This window comes from Malaclemys terrapin, chromosome 3, assembly GCF_027887155.1.
Source record: "Malaclemys terrapin pileata isolate rMalTer1 chromosome 3, rMalTer1.hap1, whole genome shotgun sequence".
Classification (NCBI taxonomy): Eukaryota; Metazoa; Chordata; order Testudines; family Emydidae; genus Malaclemys; species Malaclemys terrapin.
This window is the reverse complement of record NC_071507.1, coordinates 153697090-153717333: the sequence shown is the minus strand read 5'-3', so window position 1 is coordinate 153717333 and position 20244 is coordinate 153697090. Positions and strand designations below refer to the sequence as shown.

The 20244-nt window shown below is 40.1% G+C and overlaps 1 protein-coding gene across 1 annotated transcript in view; it reads left to right on the top strand.

Annotated features, from left to right (window-relative positions):
• Nucleotides 1–20244, top strand: part of COL19A1 (collagen type XIX alpha 1 chain) — a 312743-nt gene that overhangs the window by 266493 nt on the left and 26006 nt on the right. Inside the window, 10 exon segments of the mRNA XM_054021580.1 lie at nt 225–269; nt 2724–2774; nt 2858–2902; nt 4100–4126; nt 7376–7429; nt 11228–11272; nt 14860–14904; nt 15006–15068; nt 18096–18131; nt 18281–18325. Of these exon segments, the coding sequence (XP_053877555.1) occupies nt 225–269; nt 2724–2774; nt 2858–2902; nt 4100–4126; nt 7376–7429; nt 11228–11272; nt 14860–14904; nt 15006–15068; nt 18096–18131; nt 18281–18325 (456 nt within the window).

The window sequence follows — 20244 nt, the reverse complement described above, 5'->3', positions numbered from 1 at the left end:
CATATCTGCTCACTCATTTGTTTGTTTGTTTATGTTATTTTACTTAGGGGATTAAGATGAAACTAGAGAGAGGGGAGGCCAAATTAACCTCTTATATAGCTGTACTTATCCAAAAAAGGAGAAGGAGGAGGGGTCATATAGATTGTATTTCTTGTTTATTATCATTGTGCTAGGTATTACATCAGTTTCAGTAAATGAAATGTATGAATCTTATATTGTCATAGGGTAATGAGGGTTCTCCTGGAAAGCCTGGATCACCTGGACCTCCAGTAAGTCATTTGTTTCATATTCTGAATAATATATTTTGATAATTTACCTAAGGATGTCGTGGATTCTCCAAGTCTTTGAATCAACATTGGATGTCTATCTAAATCTAAAAGATATGCTATAGCTCAAGCAGAAGCATATGGACTTGATCCAAGAGACATTTGGGCAGTCTTGCACAGGGTGACTGACTAGTCCAATCTGAAATTTGCACGCTCTTTGGCAGTTAGGTATCAGAGGGGTAGCCATGTTAGTCTGGATCTGTAAAAAGCAACGTTGTTTTTTACATGATCATAATAGACCCTTTTGGCCCAAGCTCCTATTGACATCAGTAGCCAAGATTTCACCCTATGAATCTCTGAAAATAATATGAGTACTTTTTCTGTAAAGCACTCTTCATAAAATATGTCTTTTTAAAAATACAAAATACAGTAAAATACAAAATGCTTTAAGAATATAACAGGCAGGCATGGAGAAAATATACCAAAACAATATGAGGTTTGAGGGGATAGATTCTTCTTTTATAAACCTAGAGTCAGGGTGCAGGCCACCTGTTCAGGTTGCACATGGCATCTTGTACAGCCAGTGGGTTGTAGTAGTATCTGACTGCATGACCATTCCCTATTCTGCCCCTTTTTCATTCCCCCCATCCACAACTGTGACTATTCTGCGGCAGCCTACTGGTTTCACCAATAAAGTATATGAAAGTTAAAGTAAAATAAAACCAGCCATATTTATTTACATTCATTTGTTTTGCATGATAAAGTCACATTTTAAAGTCTTCTGAACTCAATACATTTCTCTTTCGTACTGAAAACACATTGTAGTTCAAGTGCAAATTGATTTGGGGATGGAAAAGGTGCGTGTCATCTTTGGTCTTCACTTTGTCATTCTCCCTTTTCTTATGCATACATTTTATAAATCTCCATCTATGAAAAAAGATTACATCCGTATATTCTTCCTTCACCTTAAATATCCCGTGAATAGATTTTGAAAAAATATAACTCTCTTTTCAGAAGCAAGAGTTTCATCCATTCGTATCTTGAATACACTTGAGTTAACTTGTGCTTTTTGTGCTTTGGCGGTCAACAGGCTGTAAACATTTAGCATAAACTGGTAGTTCAGCTATTGAATTTTATTGAATTCATAATGTTTCTTCTGAATTTATTAGTGTCTCATCTGTCAAATCTGAGCATTAATTCAAAGCTATAGTATAAGCCTCTATACTCTTGAAGTACTTGAAGCCTGACTCAAATGCTTTGCAGTTTTCATTTAAAATGTAACTTTTTAAGGTGATAAAAAATGAAATGTACAATACCTTGAATTCCTTTACCTTCATTTGGCCAGTCACGTAAATGGTTTGGCAATTTTATTTAATAAAAATTATACAGTTACCTTAAGATTCATGAGCCTTCATTTTTATAAGCTGATAAAAAGCCCAATCCTCCATTCATCATACATCCCAAACTCTTGACTGACTTCACTGGAGTTTTTGCAGGACAGACCTGTCACAGTTCGGGGCAGTTGCACCTATATTCCCTCTCTAGGGTCCCACAAGGGCACCCACTCATAGGCTTTCAGCTGCCTAGCGCCACCACTCTGGGTGTAGACTCCCTGTAGGGAGAGACTGTAGGTCTCTCTCCCTTCTAAGCATGGTAATTCCAGGCTCCCTGCCTACACAGTATTCCCCAGGAAAGTCAGGCTGCCTAAACAGGCCTGCTTTACTTTTCTCCTCAGAGATGGTAAACAGGGTAATTGCCACAATTAAGTTGCCACATAGCTCTTTCTAAGCAAGTACATTTATTTTAAGGAAAAGCGTTACAGAGAAAACATGTTAACAATAAAAGAACCTACTTACGTGCCAATAAACATACGAGAGATCACCCCCTGACTGTGGCCAGTGAATCGTCCTTTGCACCCCACCAAGGGTTTATTCTGTGGTCACAACTTCATAACAGCAGTTAGCTCAGAACAAACACAAAGACTAGGCCATGCCTTCCAAGGATTGGGGCCCCCTTTGGACCGAAGGTTCTGTCCATTTGTTGGATCAGAAAGAATGCACTGAATGCACTTTTCTTTGTTGGCCCCTGAAGAATCCAATTTGAACCAGTATTTGAGAACCTCTTTCCAGGGTGGTAGCCCTCTGGAGGTGTTACAACCTGAGTGAATTTGCCTAACCACCCCCGACTCCTCTTAGTTCCCGGAGAGCTGAGGCCCCCCTCCTCCATGGAATTACACACAGTCCCTGACCTACAAAGATAATAAACTGAATTCAATAAGGTTTGTCCAGGATATTGCAGGTAGTTGCCATATCTGTCACAAGACCCATTAACAGAAATGGTACTTTGGCTTTGTTGTTTACTAACAATTCGAAGGATGAAAGGCTGTTTTTCCATTGATTTCACCTTCATAGTTGTGAAATTTTTTAAAATATTTTCTGAATATTTTCCTATTTTAAGGGTATGCCTTACAATGAAAGGAATGGAATGAGCAGCTTATATAAGCTACAGGTATTTTTCTTTATTAAATAATTTAACATTTTTTTCCTGATTACTGCCTTATGAAACAAATGAAAATTGTTTTCTTTCCCCAGGGAGGTGTAAGTGTTGCTACTTATCCTGGTCCGCCGGGCCCTCCTGTAAGTATTTAATAGATATTATCTGTAATATTTAGTTTAAAACATTTACAGAAAGCTTCATATCTTGCATGCAACTTGTTTGTTGGGTAACAGAAAACTTTACATTTGAAAAATAACAATAAACAATTCAAATAGGATGTGACTGATACACGTTAATAATAAAACACACATTTCGTAAATATGTGTAATAAACAGCTTAGCAGACACTGGGAGAATGACTAAAATTTCAATATAAATATTGATAATTACAACCCTAGATTTTGCTGAATAGTACTTTAAAAAATGCCGTACCCTGATTAAAATTAATGGGATTACTCCTTTGAGTAAGTGCAGTTTAACATGAATATAGGTTGCAGAACTGGGCCCAAAAATAATTTGATCTTGGACTATATATTGCAGTAATGTAATAATTCTTAAAACATATAGTGCACTTTTTATCTTTAGAGGCAGTGTTGTTTAGTAGTGCATTAAATTTGGTGCTGAAAATAAGGAACTCATTAATTCTAGTCTAGTGCTGTCACTGACTTGCTGCATAGCTTTGGACAAGTCTCTTAATTTCTCTGCCTCCGTTTCCCCATCTGTCTACCCTACCTCTCTGGACGATGAGGGATGTGGGAATCATATGGACTGAATGTATCCCTCCCCTCAATTTTCATGAATTCCATAGGTGCTGCTGTCATCCTGGCTGAGAGCTCTGAAAGAGATCTGTCAGGCAGCGGTAACCTCTGAGCTATTCTGCCCCTTTGCATTCCTGTGCGTCTAAGGTGGACTCTGTCTGCCCCTCTTACACATACACTTGGACTGTGGAGCCAGAGAGCCACATGGTTAGTGCCTTTGTGATGTTATAGCCATAGGCAGACTCCACCCCTGGCCTTAATCATTTTGGCAGCTGTATAAACCCTTTGTGACCACTAATGAGGCACTGCTTTCCCCCTTGTGATATCATTTGCACTTCGTGGCATAGAATCAAGCCAGGCCACAGAGATACGCCCTGCTCTGCACTATAGAATAACACACACTAGGATTTGACCCAAATTTAACAAAATAAGATTCCTGCTAGTAGTGATTCTGAATACACTACTCTACCGTTTTTTTATAATTGTTATATATTTTTATTATGGTAGTGTTAAAGACACCACATTCTTGTCTAATTGTGTTCTGTTATTTTCTAATACCTTTGTTAATCATTCTTTGCAGGGTCCAAAAGGTGATCCTGGCACAATGGTATGTATATTTTATTGGAATGTGTCATTTCAGTCATACTGACAAGTGTGTCTTCATGAGTTGGAAGGTGGGGATGATGAGGAGAAGGTGTTGGAGGACTACTAGGGAACTGAGGACTTCATAGGTCATCAGAAGAGTCCTCCCTAAAGCTCAAAGTATGGTCCTAGCCATGTGAGTGGGACAGTCCAGGAAGTTGAGCAGGAAGTTACTCTATCAATACATTTAAGAAAACTTGTTTTATAACCAAGGCTAGAGAAATGTACAGCTCCAGGTTAATAGATTTCTTTTTACAGTTGTTAATATTATGTTCAGTGATACATTATATAAACTGCCTGTGGATTTTGTTCTCTGTTTAGTAATCTATAGAGGCATTGAAGTCTGAAGAATTTGTATTATTTCAAGAGATTAAATCACTACTTGAAGTATGCCCCGTAGAAATAAAGATGGAAAATGTTTTAATTTTGAGCCCAATGCAGTAACACGTAAAGTTGAAATTGCTCATCGGGGGTAATCACATTGTACCAGCGTTTAGCAACCAGAAGACTATGTTTTCTTAAGGAACAGCGTAATGAGGGATTAATGCTCAAAAGTAATTAGAATATGATCAGGCTGTCTGTAGCTGCCAAGAAGTTGATGATAATTGGAGCCACAGTACATCTCAATTGTATAGCTTCACATTCAAAACCTATCTTAATAAAGCCGATTCACTGAATGCTTTGCTGTTTCTCCTCAAAGATTGCAGTGTTCCCTTTTCACAAAACCTTTATATTTCATATATTTACATTTTTGGAACAAATAGAAAAGCTTTGCAATGCCCAGGTTTTGGTAGATATTGTTTGTACTTTGACACCATGAAATATTTTTTCAGTTTTAATATGACATTTTTAAAGAGCCCGTAGGAAGCAAGTAGCTCCCAAATAAGTTACATACATTTGTAATAACTGCCAAAGAGCGTGCAAATTTCAGATTGGACTAGTCAGTCACATGAGACATTGAAAACCATCTACATCATAGGCTGTAATTCCCACCATCTCTCGCAGAGGAAAGGATGCCAATTTATTTAACATAATGCAGTGGGTGCCATTAAACCTAGACATTTACCACTCACAGTAGTTAAATCTACCACAGTCTAAGGCAGTGGTTCCCAAACTTGTTCCGCAGCTTTTGCAGGGAAAGCTCCTGGCAGGCCGGGCCAATTTGTTTACCTGCCGCGTCCGCGGGTTCGGCTGATCGCGGCTCCCAAGGGCCACGGTTCGCTGCTCCAGGTCAATGGGAGTTGCTGGAAGTGGCAGCCAGTACATCCCTCGGCCTGTGGTGCTTCCAGCAGCTCCCATTGGCCTGGAGCAGCGAACCGCAGTCACTGAGAGACGCGTTCGGCCGAACCTGAGGACGCGGCAGCTAAACAGATCGGCCCAGCCCGCCAGGGTATTTCCCTGCACAAGCGGTGGAACAAGTTTGGGAACCACTGGTCTAAGGAATGCCACAAATTCCATGGTCCTGGGGGACAAAGCAGCACAAACCCACATTTACAGGACTGCACCGTTGCAGTAAAGGAGGCAAAATGACCCTTTCACAATCAACATGGCAGAATCATGGCCAGCAGAGCTATTTTGCTTAGTGAACCAGCTAGTCAACCCAGACTGCCTAGCCCAGACACAAGATCCCAGCATCAACTGCTGTGAAGAGCTATCAGCATCCTTCACTGAAAAGTTCAATAGAATGTGTACAGAGCCCAACAGGAAAGATTAAAAAGGGAAATGCTTTGAAAAGCTGGACAAGATGTTTTCTATGCCTTCCATCGAAGCCATACATGTGTCACAATGGTGTGAAGCCTCGGGATCTACTTTTACTCCTTATTAAACTTGGATGATGAGGTATAGTCAGTTTCCAAAAATACCATCTTGCACCTCCAGCTTGCTAGGAAATGTCCCTTCCTTCCATATGAGGACCTGACCATGGTGATCCATGCATTTGTCACCACCAGGTTGGATTAACATAACTCATTGTATTTAAAGCTGAATGTGAAGATTATGCAACGACTGCCTACCTTCTCCATATCTCTGGTCACTTAGAACACATTACGCCTGTGCACAAGTCCTTCCACTGGACAGACTCAAGTCAGCTTCTGATGACGGTTTAAGGTTTTGGTCCTCATTTTCAAAGCAATTAATGGATGAAGCCCCAGCTACATCAAAGACCAAATTTTGATATATGAACCCACGTGATATCTGCGCTCCTCTAGTACAGTGCAGGTTACAAAGTGCAGGATGAAATATGTGAAAGCTAGGAACAAAGCATTCTCTGTCGAGGGGCTCTTGGTAGGGAACAGTCTTTCAGAAGAGATTGGGCAAATCCAGAGTCTCAGCATCTTTAGAAAAAAGCCTTTCCACCATGGGTAATACTTGGAATTTGAACAACTCTTCTATTCCTAAACAACTCTCAAGCCCCTAAATCCTCAGAAAATCTCTCTATCCCAGAGTTCTGACCCCATTAAAGGGAGAAGTTACAGAGATGCCATGAAATCCCGTTGGGATTTTGTTATTGATTTTACATGTAAAGCACTCAGATACTATGGTGATGGGCAGTAGTACAAAACTCCAAGATAGCTAAATAAATAGCTTGTTATGGTAAATGTCCCTTTTTTTTTTTTTTTTTTTTTTTGGACACTCACTATTGTCTGTAAAGCTGCATTACTGTTGAGTAGTTGCTACATCATCTCACTCATTTTCTGGCTTTTCTTCCAAAGCTCATAGACTTAATGCTGGAGTGCTCCTGATCTACACATCCCTAGGGAGAACAGGCTTTACTTAGCTAACAGAGTTTTGCTCTGAAGCCTCTAGATGTATCTTTTTTACAGTCAAAAGGAGAATTCTAGAGTAACCTTGCAACCCATGTTACTTCTCTAATTGACAAGATATATTCAGACCGCTCACTTTATTGACTGAAAGTGGTTTAGTGCTGACCTTGACCAAGTAGATAACCAGAGGGGATTCTCTCTGATTAGGTTTTTAATCATAATTGAAACGATTAATCAGAAAATAAACACGTACTTGTTCTGGGAATAGTTCTAATTCTCAGGTCTTGAAAACAACACATAGCAAAAGCTGTTCACTCAAAGTAAATACAATATTTAGCTGATTGTTAAATAATCTCAAGTTGAATGCTTTGCTTTTATATGCTATATTACAATTTTTATATGTCATTCAGAATGCAGAATTATTAATCTAAGCAACACTTTAAAAAAAACAGGGAGAACCAGGTCCAATGGGACTACCTGGACTGGAGGGATTTCCAGGAGAAAAGGTAAGACTTTATTAAAGAAAAATATCCTCTCTTCTTTTCAATTGGTATTGTTGTTTCTTTTGTATATCTACAGTGTTTATTGGCAGGGAAATGTTTCTTTCATTTAAGAGGCTGTTCACGTGTTGATGGTGTCTATCTGAAGCAGAATGTTTCATGAAAGATTGGGTCTGCATATGTAGAAATGTTGCATGCCTACTGTATTTTCATTTTCTGTTTAAATCTAGGTCTAAATAATGCAATTAAATCAATGTAAAATTCCATTTTTTCAGGAATAACAAGTTGTGTGTAATCAACCTTCCATCCTTTACCAGTCATTCATTCTATTCCATTAGTATTAGAACAGCCACTTTGATTTTACTAAACAAGCTACTTCCTTGATTAATGCTGATTAGAAGTGCAAAGCACTCCTTAGCAGAAGACACGAACCCTTTGATATGCCCCTAGGTATGTTCACTGGTTTTTATTCCCCTTGACCAAACATCATCTTCCTCATCTAATCTAGTTATGCTGTCCATTATAAATGCTTTTCTGAGGCAAAGATCCCACCTGATAGTGCTATAGTCTAGTACTGTAACCCTCAGACTGACTGCATGCTAATTTAAATGAGACTAAAAATCTAAGCAAAGTGGACCTAATCCAGAAGATGCTGAGAACCTGCAACTTCCAGTGTGGCCAGTCCTGCTTCCAATGAAGCTAAAGGCAACTCTCTTGCCTTGTAGGATTTGACCAGCTATTTTTAAATATGTGGATTGTAATCATTTTTGTTTTGCACTTCTTATGTTATAATGAGTCTGTATCATAGAATCATAGAATATTAGGGTTGGGAGGGACCTCAGGAGGTCATCTAGTCCAACCCCCTACCCAAAGCATGACCAATCCCCAACTAAATCATCCCAGCAAAGGCTTTGTCAAGCCTGACCTTAAAAACCTCTAAGGAAGGAGATTCCACCACCTCTCTAGGTAACCCATTCCAGGGCTTCACCACCCTCCTAGTGAAAAAGTTTTTCCTAATATTCAACCTAACCCCCGCCCCCCCCCCACTGCAACTTGAGACCATTACTCCTTGTTTTGTCATCTGCTACCACTGAGAACAGTCTAGATCCATTCCCTTTGAAACCCCCTTTCAGGTAGTTGGAAGCAGCTATCAAATCCCCCCTCATTCTTCTCTTCTGCAGACTAAACAATCCCAGTTCCCTCAGCCTCTCCTCATAAGTCATGTGCTCCAGCCTCCTAATAATTTTTGTTGCCCTCTGCTGGACTCTTTCCAATCTTTCACGTCCCTCGATCTTATGGCAATGCCTCTACTTATACAGCTCAAAATGCCATTAGCCTTGTTGGCAACAAGGACACACTGTTGACTCATATCCAGCTTCTCGACCAGTGTAACCCCTTCGTCCTTTTCTGCAAAACTGTTGCCTAGCCATTTGGTCCCTAGTCTGTAGCAGTGCATTGGACTCTGCACTTGTCCTTGTTGAACATCATCAGATTTCTTTTGGCCCAATCCTCTAATTTGTCTGGGTCCCTCTGTATCCTATCCCTACCCTCCAACATATCTATCACTCCTCCCAGTTTAGTGTCATCTGCAAACTTGCTGAGGGTGCAGTCCACGCCATCCTCCAGATCATTAATGAATCATTATGTATAATGATAATCATAATGAATCATTATGTAGTCCCTTCTGGAGAACATCTGATCCCAAAGCATGGTAGAGTCCATTTGCTCCTCCTTCCGGCTTTGTGTCCCAGTTTAGGACCAATGAGCACTGGGTTCTCTGGAATTCATGGACTGATGGCAGGTCTCAGCCCTTAACTTGCTAGTCACTGAAGCTAAACTGCATTCTCAGTACACAGCTAGTGGCCTGGTGAATAACTTCATATGCAACCCTTGTGACTTCTAGGACATTACAAATTAAAAGCAACTGTAGACCAACCAAGTTTAAAAAGGAATAAACACATTATTAAGAGAAAGGATATGATTAATTTAGAAGACAGGAATTAGGTAAAGGGAAAAGGCAAGGAAACTGATTAATGAATGAACAGATTAAACCCCACAACCACAATCAAACCCTTCCTGAAATAAAGATATTCTTCTAATAAGCCAATACAGTTAAAATCCCACCTAGACTATACAAATAAATAGGTGTGATCCCAGAGTCTGCCTGCAGGTCCCAGGTGGCTAGTGTGAATGCTGTTGTTGTGTTGGAGCTCTGTAGGGCTGACAGAACAGAGGTAAGTTGTGCAGTGAAATAATCATGTGGCAGGCTTGACCACCACATATGTGCAGTGTAGTGTCACCCACCCCTTTGATTCCAGGTGAGTTTTTAATAGGCTATGCACCCACAAACCAGGGCTTTCCTTACCCCTGGCACCCCTTTCTATCTATCTAGGTGATGTATCCCAAGTATTCATTGTTAAAGATTCAAGGCAGATCCCTCATTGGGTGGAGCAGATCCCAGGTGGCTCCAACCCTGGCCTTCCCTTGTTTTACAGGGCAAGAGAGGCCTAATGGGTGAGGCTGGCAAACAATCTTCTCCCTATGAATTCTTCTTTCCCTCTTGGGTTTTGCTTGGTTATTGGTTGGGTGGAAGAAGTGGTTTTGTTTCACAGACACCTAGGGGAGATGGAACATCCTCTGGGAAACTGGGTGTTTCCTATTGGCCAGGCACTTGTGGCTGACAGGAAAACTGGAAGTTTTTTTGCCTGCTCTACAGAGAGGTCTATCTCATACCCTTGCTAACAGCCAGTACCCAACCACTGACTCCCATCACTTAAGCACAGTGCCTGTCCATGAGCAGGACATGGATGGGCAGCCTCCGCCATTTGGAAGTGGTTGTAGCCTCCAGGTGGCTGCCCGAGCATTTCAGTCAGGCCTCTAGCCTGGTGACTCCTCTTCTCTATCCCAATCCCTGGTGCTGGTTGTGGTCTCATTCACATGCTAAGACAAGCTGTTTCAGTTGCTGCGGTCTCAGTCTCTGCACTACACTCCATCTGTGAGAGCTCCTGGGAGCTGCCTTTCTGAAGCCCCCAAAATGTCAAGAGGCTACATGTATTTTATCTGTGGTCTGCACCAAATGAAATGCCCAAAAGACTTTGAGACGTAGCATCTAGTTAATGTCAATCTCTACTGTAATATGTTATTCATGCATTTTTGATCTGAGGGTCTCAAAACTCGTTAAAGACAATTCATTTGTTCACACAGTACCTTGTAATGTAGTTGTGTTAGTTATTACCATCATCGACCCTATTTTATATATGTTGAAACTGAGGCACCCTGAATCAAAGAAAAAATCTATAGTAAAGGCAGTAGTAGAACTAAGAATCCCTAATGCTCTTAGACTCCCTTCCTGTGTAATAGCAGGACCCTGCATAAAGCTATAATGTTGGTATTAGTGCCAGCTATTTTAAGGTGACATGAAAGAAAAAGATGGTGATACAATACTGAATTATACTTTGTTAATTATGGTCACTGCCATGAGTATAAATGAGGGTTATTTGGAGATCTATATGTTGGTCAGATACTTGATCCTGGTCCATTTTAAAGCATTTTTAACATTAACTTTCACCTGAATATCCCTTTGACATAGGGCAAATACACATGACATTACAGACAGGGAACTAAAACACAAAGGGTTATGTGACTTACTCAATGCCAAAAAGAGTCAATAGCAGAACTAAATATAAGAATTCAAACAATCCTGCCTCTCCCATTTTAATCATATCTTCATTAACTAATACTGTTTGAAGACTCCGTGTTCTCATTTGTTGGAAATATTACAATGCAGTGGTATCTTTTCCATAGGGAGATCAGGGACCTGCTGGTTCACCAGGAGCACCAGGGTTACCAGTGAGTATGTTCATGAAAGAAACAGCTTATTTCTTGGGAAAAGTTGAAAAAAATGCCAAAGCATAAAAGATGCTCATCCACACTACTCATTACTATTTGTGGAGTAATGTTTGCTAGAAATTTTATAGACATGTATCAAGATGAACTCCTTGACCTACAGAGTTTCCAATGTTAATAACATCAAAGGATACCCTTTTTAATAAAATGACAGCAGAGAATGAGATAAATGTGTGATACAGGTCTGAATTGAAGGCTGCTTTTATATATACTGTGTCAAAACAGCATACAAGATTGTTCTGAATCTCCTCAGTTTAGGCAAATGAAGAAGCCATTTTATTTATTCTTGGAGATAAAAAAGCCTCTGAACATATATCTAATATGTTGACACTAGGAGATGTCTCTGAAAGGCATTTAAGCTCACAGGGGCAGCCAGAAATTTTGTTGTAGGTAAAGATAAATGCAACTAGAAACTTAAACTATAAACTTTAGTTGTTCATTTTAATTGTTCATTTCTTTTCCTACATGAAATAAATGCAACTTTTCTTTAGATTGCAATTTCAGTTCACTTAAAAAGATATCCTCAGTTTTTCAGCAGGCAGTATGATAACAGCAATCAGTTTATGCAAATAAACTCATTACTATTACATTTGGGAAGCTCCCAACCAGCTCAGGAACTGCTTTTTAATTATGAATGTGTGTCATGAATTTAAAAAGGTAGTCAATATCTCTACATTCAGTTTCCATTAGCCACTGTTCCAATAAGAGAAGAACACCAAGATTAAGCCGTTCAATTTAATTACGGTCCTGTAAAATAAGTAAAAAGTGTACATCCAAAAGAAAGGAAAGAAGAGAGAAGTCATTTATCTGAGTCTCAGAGATAGCATAAGAGCTTCAAGGCATGTTGCTGTAGAATCAGAATGTATCAAATGTTGGACATTATGAATCCAATAGTGCAGTAGCAAATTAGATTAATCATAAATGAAGCTACAATTTAATCAGAGCTATTTTTAGTAAAAGTCATGGACAGGTCATGGGCAATAAACAAAAATTCATGGCCCATGACCTGTCCATGATTTATACTATAAATACCCCTGACTAAATCTTGGGGAGATGCTACTGCGGGGGGGTGCACCCAGGGTTGGGGTCTGGGGCCAAGCGCACCAGCTGCCAGGGGCCCCTGGAGCAGCAGTTGCTCTGGCCGCCCTGGGGACCGCTGCTCGGGTATTCCCCAGGGCCAGCTGCACTGGCACTGTTCGGGCGGTCCCCAGGGCCAGCCGTATCGGCCACTGCTCAGGCGGTCCCTAGGGCCAGCTGTCCCAGGCCACCTGAGCAGCAGTCGGTATGGCTGGCCCTAGGGCCGCTCCAGCAGTGGCCAGTGCTGCTGGCTGTGGGACCGCCCGAGCAGCTGGCTGCAGAGCTGCTCCAGCAGCAGCTGGTGTGGCTGTCCCCAGGGCCACCTGAGCAGCCCGCTCCGGAGCCAGCTGCTTGGGCAGCCCTGGGGTCAGCCACAGTAGCCGCTGCAGAAGTCATGGAAATCGCGGAAAGTCACGGAATCCATGACTTCCGTGACCTCCATGACAGACACAGAGCCCTAATCATAACTGTTCATTCCCTGTGGATTTCTCAATGGTTATGTCCCAAGTCATGTTTCAGTCAGTGTAAAGTATTGTTCTCAATTCTGGCTGGATACAAAATATTTAATGAGTTTGTTTCATCTCTGATGTAAAGCATCCCATTGTGATTCTGTGAAGGCCTGTAAAATAAAGTATTTGCTTTAACATTTTATACTAAACAATTTTCATTAATAAATTGAAAGGTTTATGACAGAACCATTATAGTTTATTAGTCTGGGAAGAACATTGGGAGTTTTTCCAGATATCTTACCTTAGGGGAGATTGGTCCTGTTTGACTGGAATTCATTCCCTCGAATCTGGGCAAGCAACTTTTTTCCCAGTTGGGGATATCAAATATCTCTTTGTATTTTAAGCTGTTTTCTGAGTAAGAGTTTTAGAGAAACTCATACTAAGAAACTGAAAAAAAACTCCAGAGCCCCCACTTGCATAGAGCTAATCCTTCATTCCTTATGCATCCAAAACTTCTACAGCAGTCAGTGGGTCAGATCCTCAACTGGTGTAAATCACCATAGCTCTGTTGGTTTTGTTTAAAAAGTACAATTAGAATAAAAGAGAGTTATGTCCATTATATATTTCCTGTATTTATCAAATATCAGAAGGGAAAACGTTTGTGGGGTTTTTTTTTTTGGTTTTTTTTTGTATGTTTGCTTCTTGTGAGTATACAAGCTGTTCATGTCATTCTTTTAAACTTCGGAAATACTTTCTTCAACATGTCCCTTCTTTATATGGTAAGTGGTGGGGGAGAAAGGAAGAACATGTGTGGTATTAACTGTTTCAGCTAAGGCAGGGTATCAGAACTCTTTGCTGTAGATACAGCGTTTGTACAGGTCTAATCATGTTTTAGGAACTGATGAGTGACAAGATGGAATTGAATGTTAGATGAGTTGGAGGGTATGATAAGTTAGGCTCCTTAGCTTAAGCAGATGCTGTCCTACAATGGACGGACACATTTGAATTGCTGATACTCTTCACTACCTTGGAAAATGGGTGTAGTCAACTTGGACTTACAATAAATGCCAAGAGGAGAAAGTGTTTCATTTTGGAACATGGACAATAGATAAAGTGTTGAAATGCAGCAGGGGAGTTGTAGAACAAGTAGAATCTTATGTGTACCTAAGAAGCTCGATCAGTGCCAACAGTTGCATCAAGGATGAGTTTAAAAGGGGATGTGCCTTAGCCACAAGTGCTGCACAGAAATTGGTGAAATCATGGCCTGAAAAAAATAACATTTGGTACCAAAATGAAAATTGATTAGACTAGTGTATTGACTGTATTACTCTATGGGCTGAAAGCAGCTGCCTTAAATGAAACAGACATCAGAATGCTGGAGGCAGTAAAGATGAGAGTTATTTGAAAGGTGGCAGGTATAAAGTGGAATGATTTAAAGACATAGTCAGGAGAGTAGGATGTGAAATCAGGGTAAGATATTAGCCCACAATTGAAAAGATTATGAGGAGGGAGACACTGCAGAAGGAAAACTGATGATAGGATGCCAAAGAAAGATCATCCAAACACAACCAGTGTCTGTCAAATCTGAAGGCCAACCACCAACTAGATAGCGGGACGTCGTGTGCAGGGACATGAGCAGGCTGGGTGTAATGGAGCAACAAGTCATGGACAGGAAGGAATGGAAATGCTGTACTGCTCCCATGTCTGATAGATTATCTGGGATGAAAATAAGATGACTTGGAGAGTGATTTCACTTGGCTAAACTAAGCAGTATTTGTTTTTGGACAAGGAATTGGATAAATATGAAACAAAAATAAAAACTGTGTTTTAAAGCATTTCTTACAAAATACTTCTGAAAGGTCTCCGAAAGCATTTAGTGATGTGTTAATTACATGAGCATTTTGACCAAATAAGCATAATATTTTCTGTTTCATTTAAAGGAAATTGATATTTTAGGTCTGTTAATTTAGATTTTAAATGTTTCTCTTTGGTCTCCCTCCACAGGGAAAGACTGGATCTCCAGGACCACCGGGAATGCCAGGGGAACCAGTGAGTGCATGTTTGAACTCTGGCTTATTATATTGCCATTCCTACATATTAAATATAAAATGGAAGATTTTATATATTTGTTTGTGTTCTTCTCATTTAAGGGTGAAAGAGGCCCTGTAGGAGACATCGGCTTTCCTGGGCCAGAAGGGCAATCTGGAATACCAGTAAGTAATTAATCACATACCTAGTGTCTCTGATAAGCATAGGCTAGTGGTGGCTAGCCTCTCCTGGCTGCCTGCACTGCTGTGACTACACTCTACTTTTAGTACACTAGCTCAAAGCTTGGAATCACACCCAGCTCCAAGTGTAGACACACCCTTCATGTGCTACACTCAGCCTTGTCAGAGATTACAGAATAAATAGATTTGAACCTGATAATATATGGATAGGTAACCTCAAATGAACATCTGGTGCTGTAGAACCAGGCATTGGTCATGCAAGTCCAAGTTCATGCTGGATGAGGGTTGGGATTGTCATGGGTAGTTATGTTATTGAATATGTCCTGAGGGCCCTTTGAATCCTGTTGACAAAAATGATCCCAGGTTCATTGAACATCTCTTTAAACCCTACAGATTCAGACATAAAGTAACAAACCTCTAATAGCAATATTTAAATTGCAGTCTAACGGGGGGAGTAATTGTAAAATTATTGTGTGTGTGTTTGTTTTGTTAGGGTTATATTTTCTTACTTTAACGTAAAAACAGATTTTATTCCTCTTGGCATTGCATTCAATACAAATATAGATGGATGAGCTGGCCTCCCTGTTACTTTAGCACCCCATTAACAAAATATGTTTGTTTTTTGGAGTAGGAATGTTAATCCAAGAATTCATACAGTCTATAAAAGATGGCCTGCCCAAATTCCTAAATTCAGATTAGTAAAAAAATGTTTGATTCATAACTCTGTCATAACTCCTCTGTAGGCTGCCAGTGCAACATAGCAGCTGAAGCATTCTGCTCCCTGAGAGGTAGTTGTGAAGTGGTCGAGATACTGTTGCAGTTCACTATACTCTTCAGGGGCAGATTTTCAAAAGAACCCTGCACCTCCCATTTAATCTCCTAAATGAAGAGGTCAAATTTAAAAAGGTGTCTTTACCCAATATTTGCCATTGTACTGAATGGGAACTGGTGTGTGTTGAGCAACTTTGAAAATCTGACCCTGCAGCCTCAAATTCATTTAATTAGTAATAATAATTATTATTATTTCTATTCTGGTAGTACCCAAGGGTCTCAGGCAGGACCAGGAACCCATCCTTCTAGCTTCATCTTCTGGACACCGTAAAGATGGGTCACTATGCACAGTATTTAACTGTCTTGGAGCAGTGACCTGTCCTTCTGTTTTTCTGTAAAGTACAATGCACACAAGTGGCTCTTACTAAATAATAAATAAATAGCAATAGTTGTAATGTTATATGGAGTTAAAGGTGCTTAGGAGTAACAATAAAGTCAGTATTGCCAAGCCCAAGCATTAAAAAAATCATGAGCTAGTCCCCCAAAAATGTTGAGATGGGCTTAAAAAACATGAATTGAAATATATATATATATATATATATATATATATATATATATATATACATGCTTTGTAGTTTTTGAGTCTTGGGGTTCACTTGGGTCTTATTATTCTCTTATAATTGCTTGATTCTAGGAGCTGTGCTCCTAAGAAAACCACCAGATATCACAAGACTTTCAATAAAACTGCAAGAGTTAGCAACACTGTACAGTAGTTTTATGTAACATATTAATCTAATAATACCGTTGTCACCAATCGCTAATGCTGCATTTGTGCTCACGAGTCCAGGAGCAGACAGAATGAGAGGTGCAGGTTCATTGAATATCTCTTTAAACCCTACAGATTCAGCCATGAAGTAACAAACCTCTAATAGCAATATTTAAATTGCAGTCTAATGGGGGGAGTAATTGTAAAATTATTGTGTGTGTGTGTGTGTGTGTGTGTTTTGTTAGGGTTATATTTTCTTACTTTAACGTAGAAACAGATTTTATTCCTCTTGGCATTGCATTCAATACAAATATAGATGGATGAGCTGGCCTCCCTGTTACTTTAGCACCCCATTAACAAAATATTTTGAGCTAAGCTCTGAGTCAGAATCTTTATTAGTGGTCAGGTTGGTAGAAAGAATATGGCTGGATTTTGAGAGCCTAGACTGAGTCTGATGGGCTGACATTTACAACTGAGAATATCGTTTTTTAAATTGGGCAATGTGGAAGTAAGTGAGCAAGGTTATAGAACCTGTATAGAACCTATACTTATTCTCTTTTACTTTCTTCCACGCCAAATTTACCCAGTTTAAAAACTGGTCTGAAAATCTACATTTGTTAATGCAGTCCCAAAGCTGTAGTAGTGACTGCCATTGCACTACCCTGGGATAAAATTTAGGAGATCTCCAGAGAGAGAGAGATCTATTCCTCATCTCCCTCAGCCTGATCCCTCTCCCTGCCTCAATCAATTTACTGTATGAGCAAACACATAGTCCTCCTGGAATTGCATTTACAGTATGCAAGGGAAATACTCTCCATGTGCATACTCCTCAAATTCTTCCTTCTCACTCAGCAGAACCAGTGTGGTTCTGCTGCATCTGGGGCCCTCGGTGACTGTGTGGAGAGGGGTCTGGATTTATCACAAATGAAATTAAAAATTTCTGTGTTATTTAGATCGATGGGCATTTAGGCTGGTTTATAGCTTTACCTTCAACTTCCCTTTCCATCTGTTCCCTGAAATGTTGCATCAATTAAGGGCCAATAGCTACAGTAAGATAAATGTGTGCCATATTTTAGTGAATGTGTAGCACTGGGAACATGCTCATTCAGTTCCATATCTATAGAACCTACTCTGACTTGCAGAATTCCAAATTCAGTTATCTTTCAAAATTGCATCATCACAGAATAACGTGCTGACTAAGATGTTATTTTACCTATGTGCTCCTCAGCTCCAATCTGGCATGTTGTAGCTGTGCAGTTTAAGCTCAAACTTACTTGTCTGTCACGTCTTCCAGCTCTTTACACTTGACTTCAGCCGTCACCAAAACACAAACCTCTGACTCAGCTATTTATCTTTCAAAATATTTATTAATGCCATCACAGATCACAAGGTTTTCCTTGCCTGTTTCTTATTTTTAATGTATTTATTTACCTGCAGTTATAGTAAATTGTTAAAACATAGTTTTCTCTTTATAGGGAATAAATGGAAAAGATGGATTGCCAGGACCTCAGGTAGGAAAACATAATTTGCAATGTTAATATATTTCACAGATAATGTAACTGTTAGTCCTAGACAATTACTTTCAGCTGTGTTAATAAATTAATATATAATCAAGTTGTTAAGTAAGATATTTTACACTTTCAAAAAAATTTATTTTCAGGGTCTGATGGGAAGAGCAGGTGACAGAGGTCCCAAAGGAGAACGTGTAAGTCTTGGTGTAATAATCCTTTCTCGTATATACCATTATTTGACTTTGCTCTTTGGAGAACATCCAGATGTCTGTCTAGTATACTTTTAAATCTTCAAGACAAGAAGCTCAGGGCCAGAGTGGGGGGACTAGAATTTTAAAGGAAAAATTCAGCATTTGTGAAGAGAAAAGGTTTGTAACATTTTTTCCTGGCAAAGAAGGCCTTGACAATATAAATCAATCACTAGGGTGGAAAGGAACAAGCAGCGAAGCTCTACTGCAGCAATAGGCAAGCTGAGGGAGCAATAAAGATTCCCCCCTCCACTCCCCAGGACCCCGGCATGCACATATGTTTTACATAAAAGGATTCAGTTAAGTTTGAGTTGGGAAGTCAAGAAATCATCTCACTTAGGCAGCCCCGTGCATAGCAATGTGATTATGGTGCCCAGGAATCAGTTATATTTGGGGGAGGTGCAAAAAAAATTATTTTGCAGGCTTACCCAAAAATGCTAGTTCTGTCTCTGTCTCCATCAGCAGTTCTACACTGTTAATGTATCTGTTCCTCAGAAATAAAGCCCCACAATTCCAATGTAACATCATCAACAACACAATTTAGTTGGAGAATGAGAAAATCCTGTCCCTAGGGTGGGAACGGTGAACTGCGGCCACTGGGAGCTGCGGGGGGCCGTGCCTGCGGACGGTCAACGTCAGTGAAATGTCTCGCGGCCCACAATCAGATTACCCTGATGGGCTGCATGTGGCCCTGAGCCACAGGTTGCCCACCACGGCCCTAGGGTAACTTGTGAGGAGGAACTCAAGATTATAGTGTGGAGAAAGAATGAAGTTTATATCATTGTTAAAATAGTTTCCACCTGTGTGGATTAACATTTTGCAATTTTCTATTCCCGCCTTTAAAAATAAAGGACCCAAATGAAACTTATGAGCCATCTTCTTATTAAATGTTCCACTACCTACAGTGTTATATTACTGTACCTTGACGGTATTCTTTAATTTTATTGACTCTCCATGTAATTAGTATCCATTGAGATAAAGATGAAGGAAAAGGCCACCCATACAAAGGTTGGACACTAAAACATACATTGGATGCCCTTACAACTTTTCTGATTCTTTGAAAGTGTCAACCAGTTCTAGCAGTACTCAAATATAATTGGCGGGATTCTGAGCAGTGTGGCTGCCCCAGAAGCAGCTTCTCTTCACCAATCTGCACAGTAGATGTTCCTGTGCTCCCTGCATTCTGCTACTAAGGGGTAAATTGGTAAAAAGGGGTAGGAGAGGGGGTCATGGCCCTTGCTCATCTCTGCACCAGAGTTGGACTCTGACACTAGGGGGAGAAATCAGTTCCATCCTAGTGGATGGAATAGATTGTATACCTTTGCCCTCAAAAAAGCAATTATGCCTGCCTCTGCTGCTCTTCTTGGAGCACAACTTGCCACTGTGTGGAAGAGCCGTACTTAAAACGTTCATTCGCTTTTTAGAGATAATGATGGTTCCAGTGGTACTTGCCATTTTAATTATAAAGAATCTCTCCCAATCTGTAAAATAGAAGGACCATGAATGCACCCACTGTACTACTGTGTTTACAGAATGAGGATGAAATTAGCCTCCTCTATTGGAATCGCTTTTTCAAATTCTGCAGTTGTTCTGCAAACACTAGTCCCATTGATGTCAACTGAAGATTTGCATGGGGAACAATTGCAGAATGTACAATAGAAGTCTGCATTGCAGATAAGAGATCCACAGTGCCAATTGGAGAGGAGAAATTTAGTTGGAGTTAGGTATTAAAGCCCTGCTCCTGTTAGAGAGATTGCAATGATAACAGAAAATAGCACAAGTCAGTCCATTCTGCAACCGTGATTATACTGCCTCCCTTGATTTCTTTCATTCCTAGCCCCAGTATACCTTCTTCAGGTTGAAAG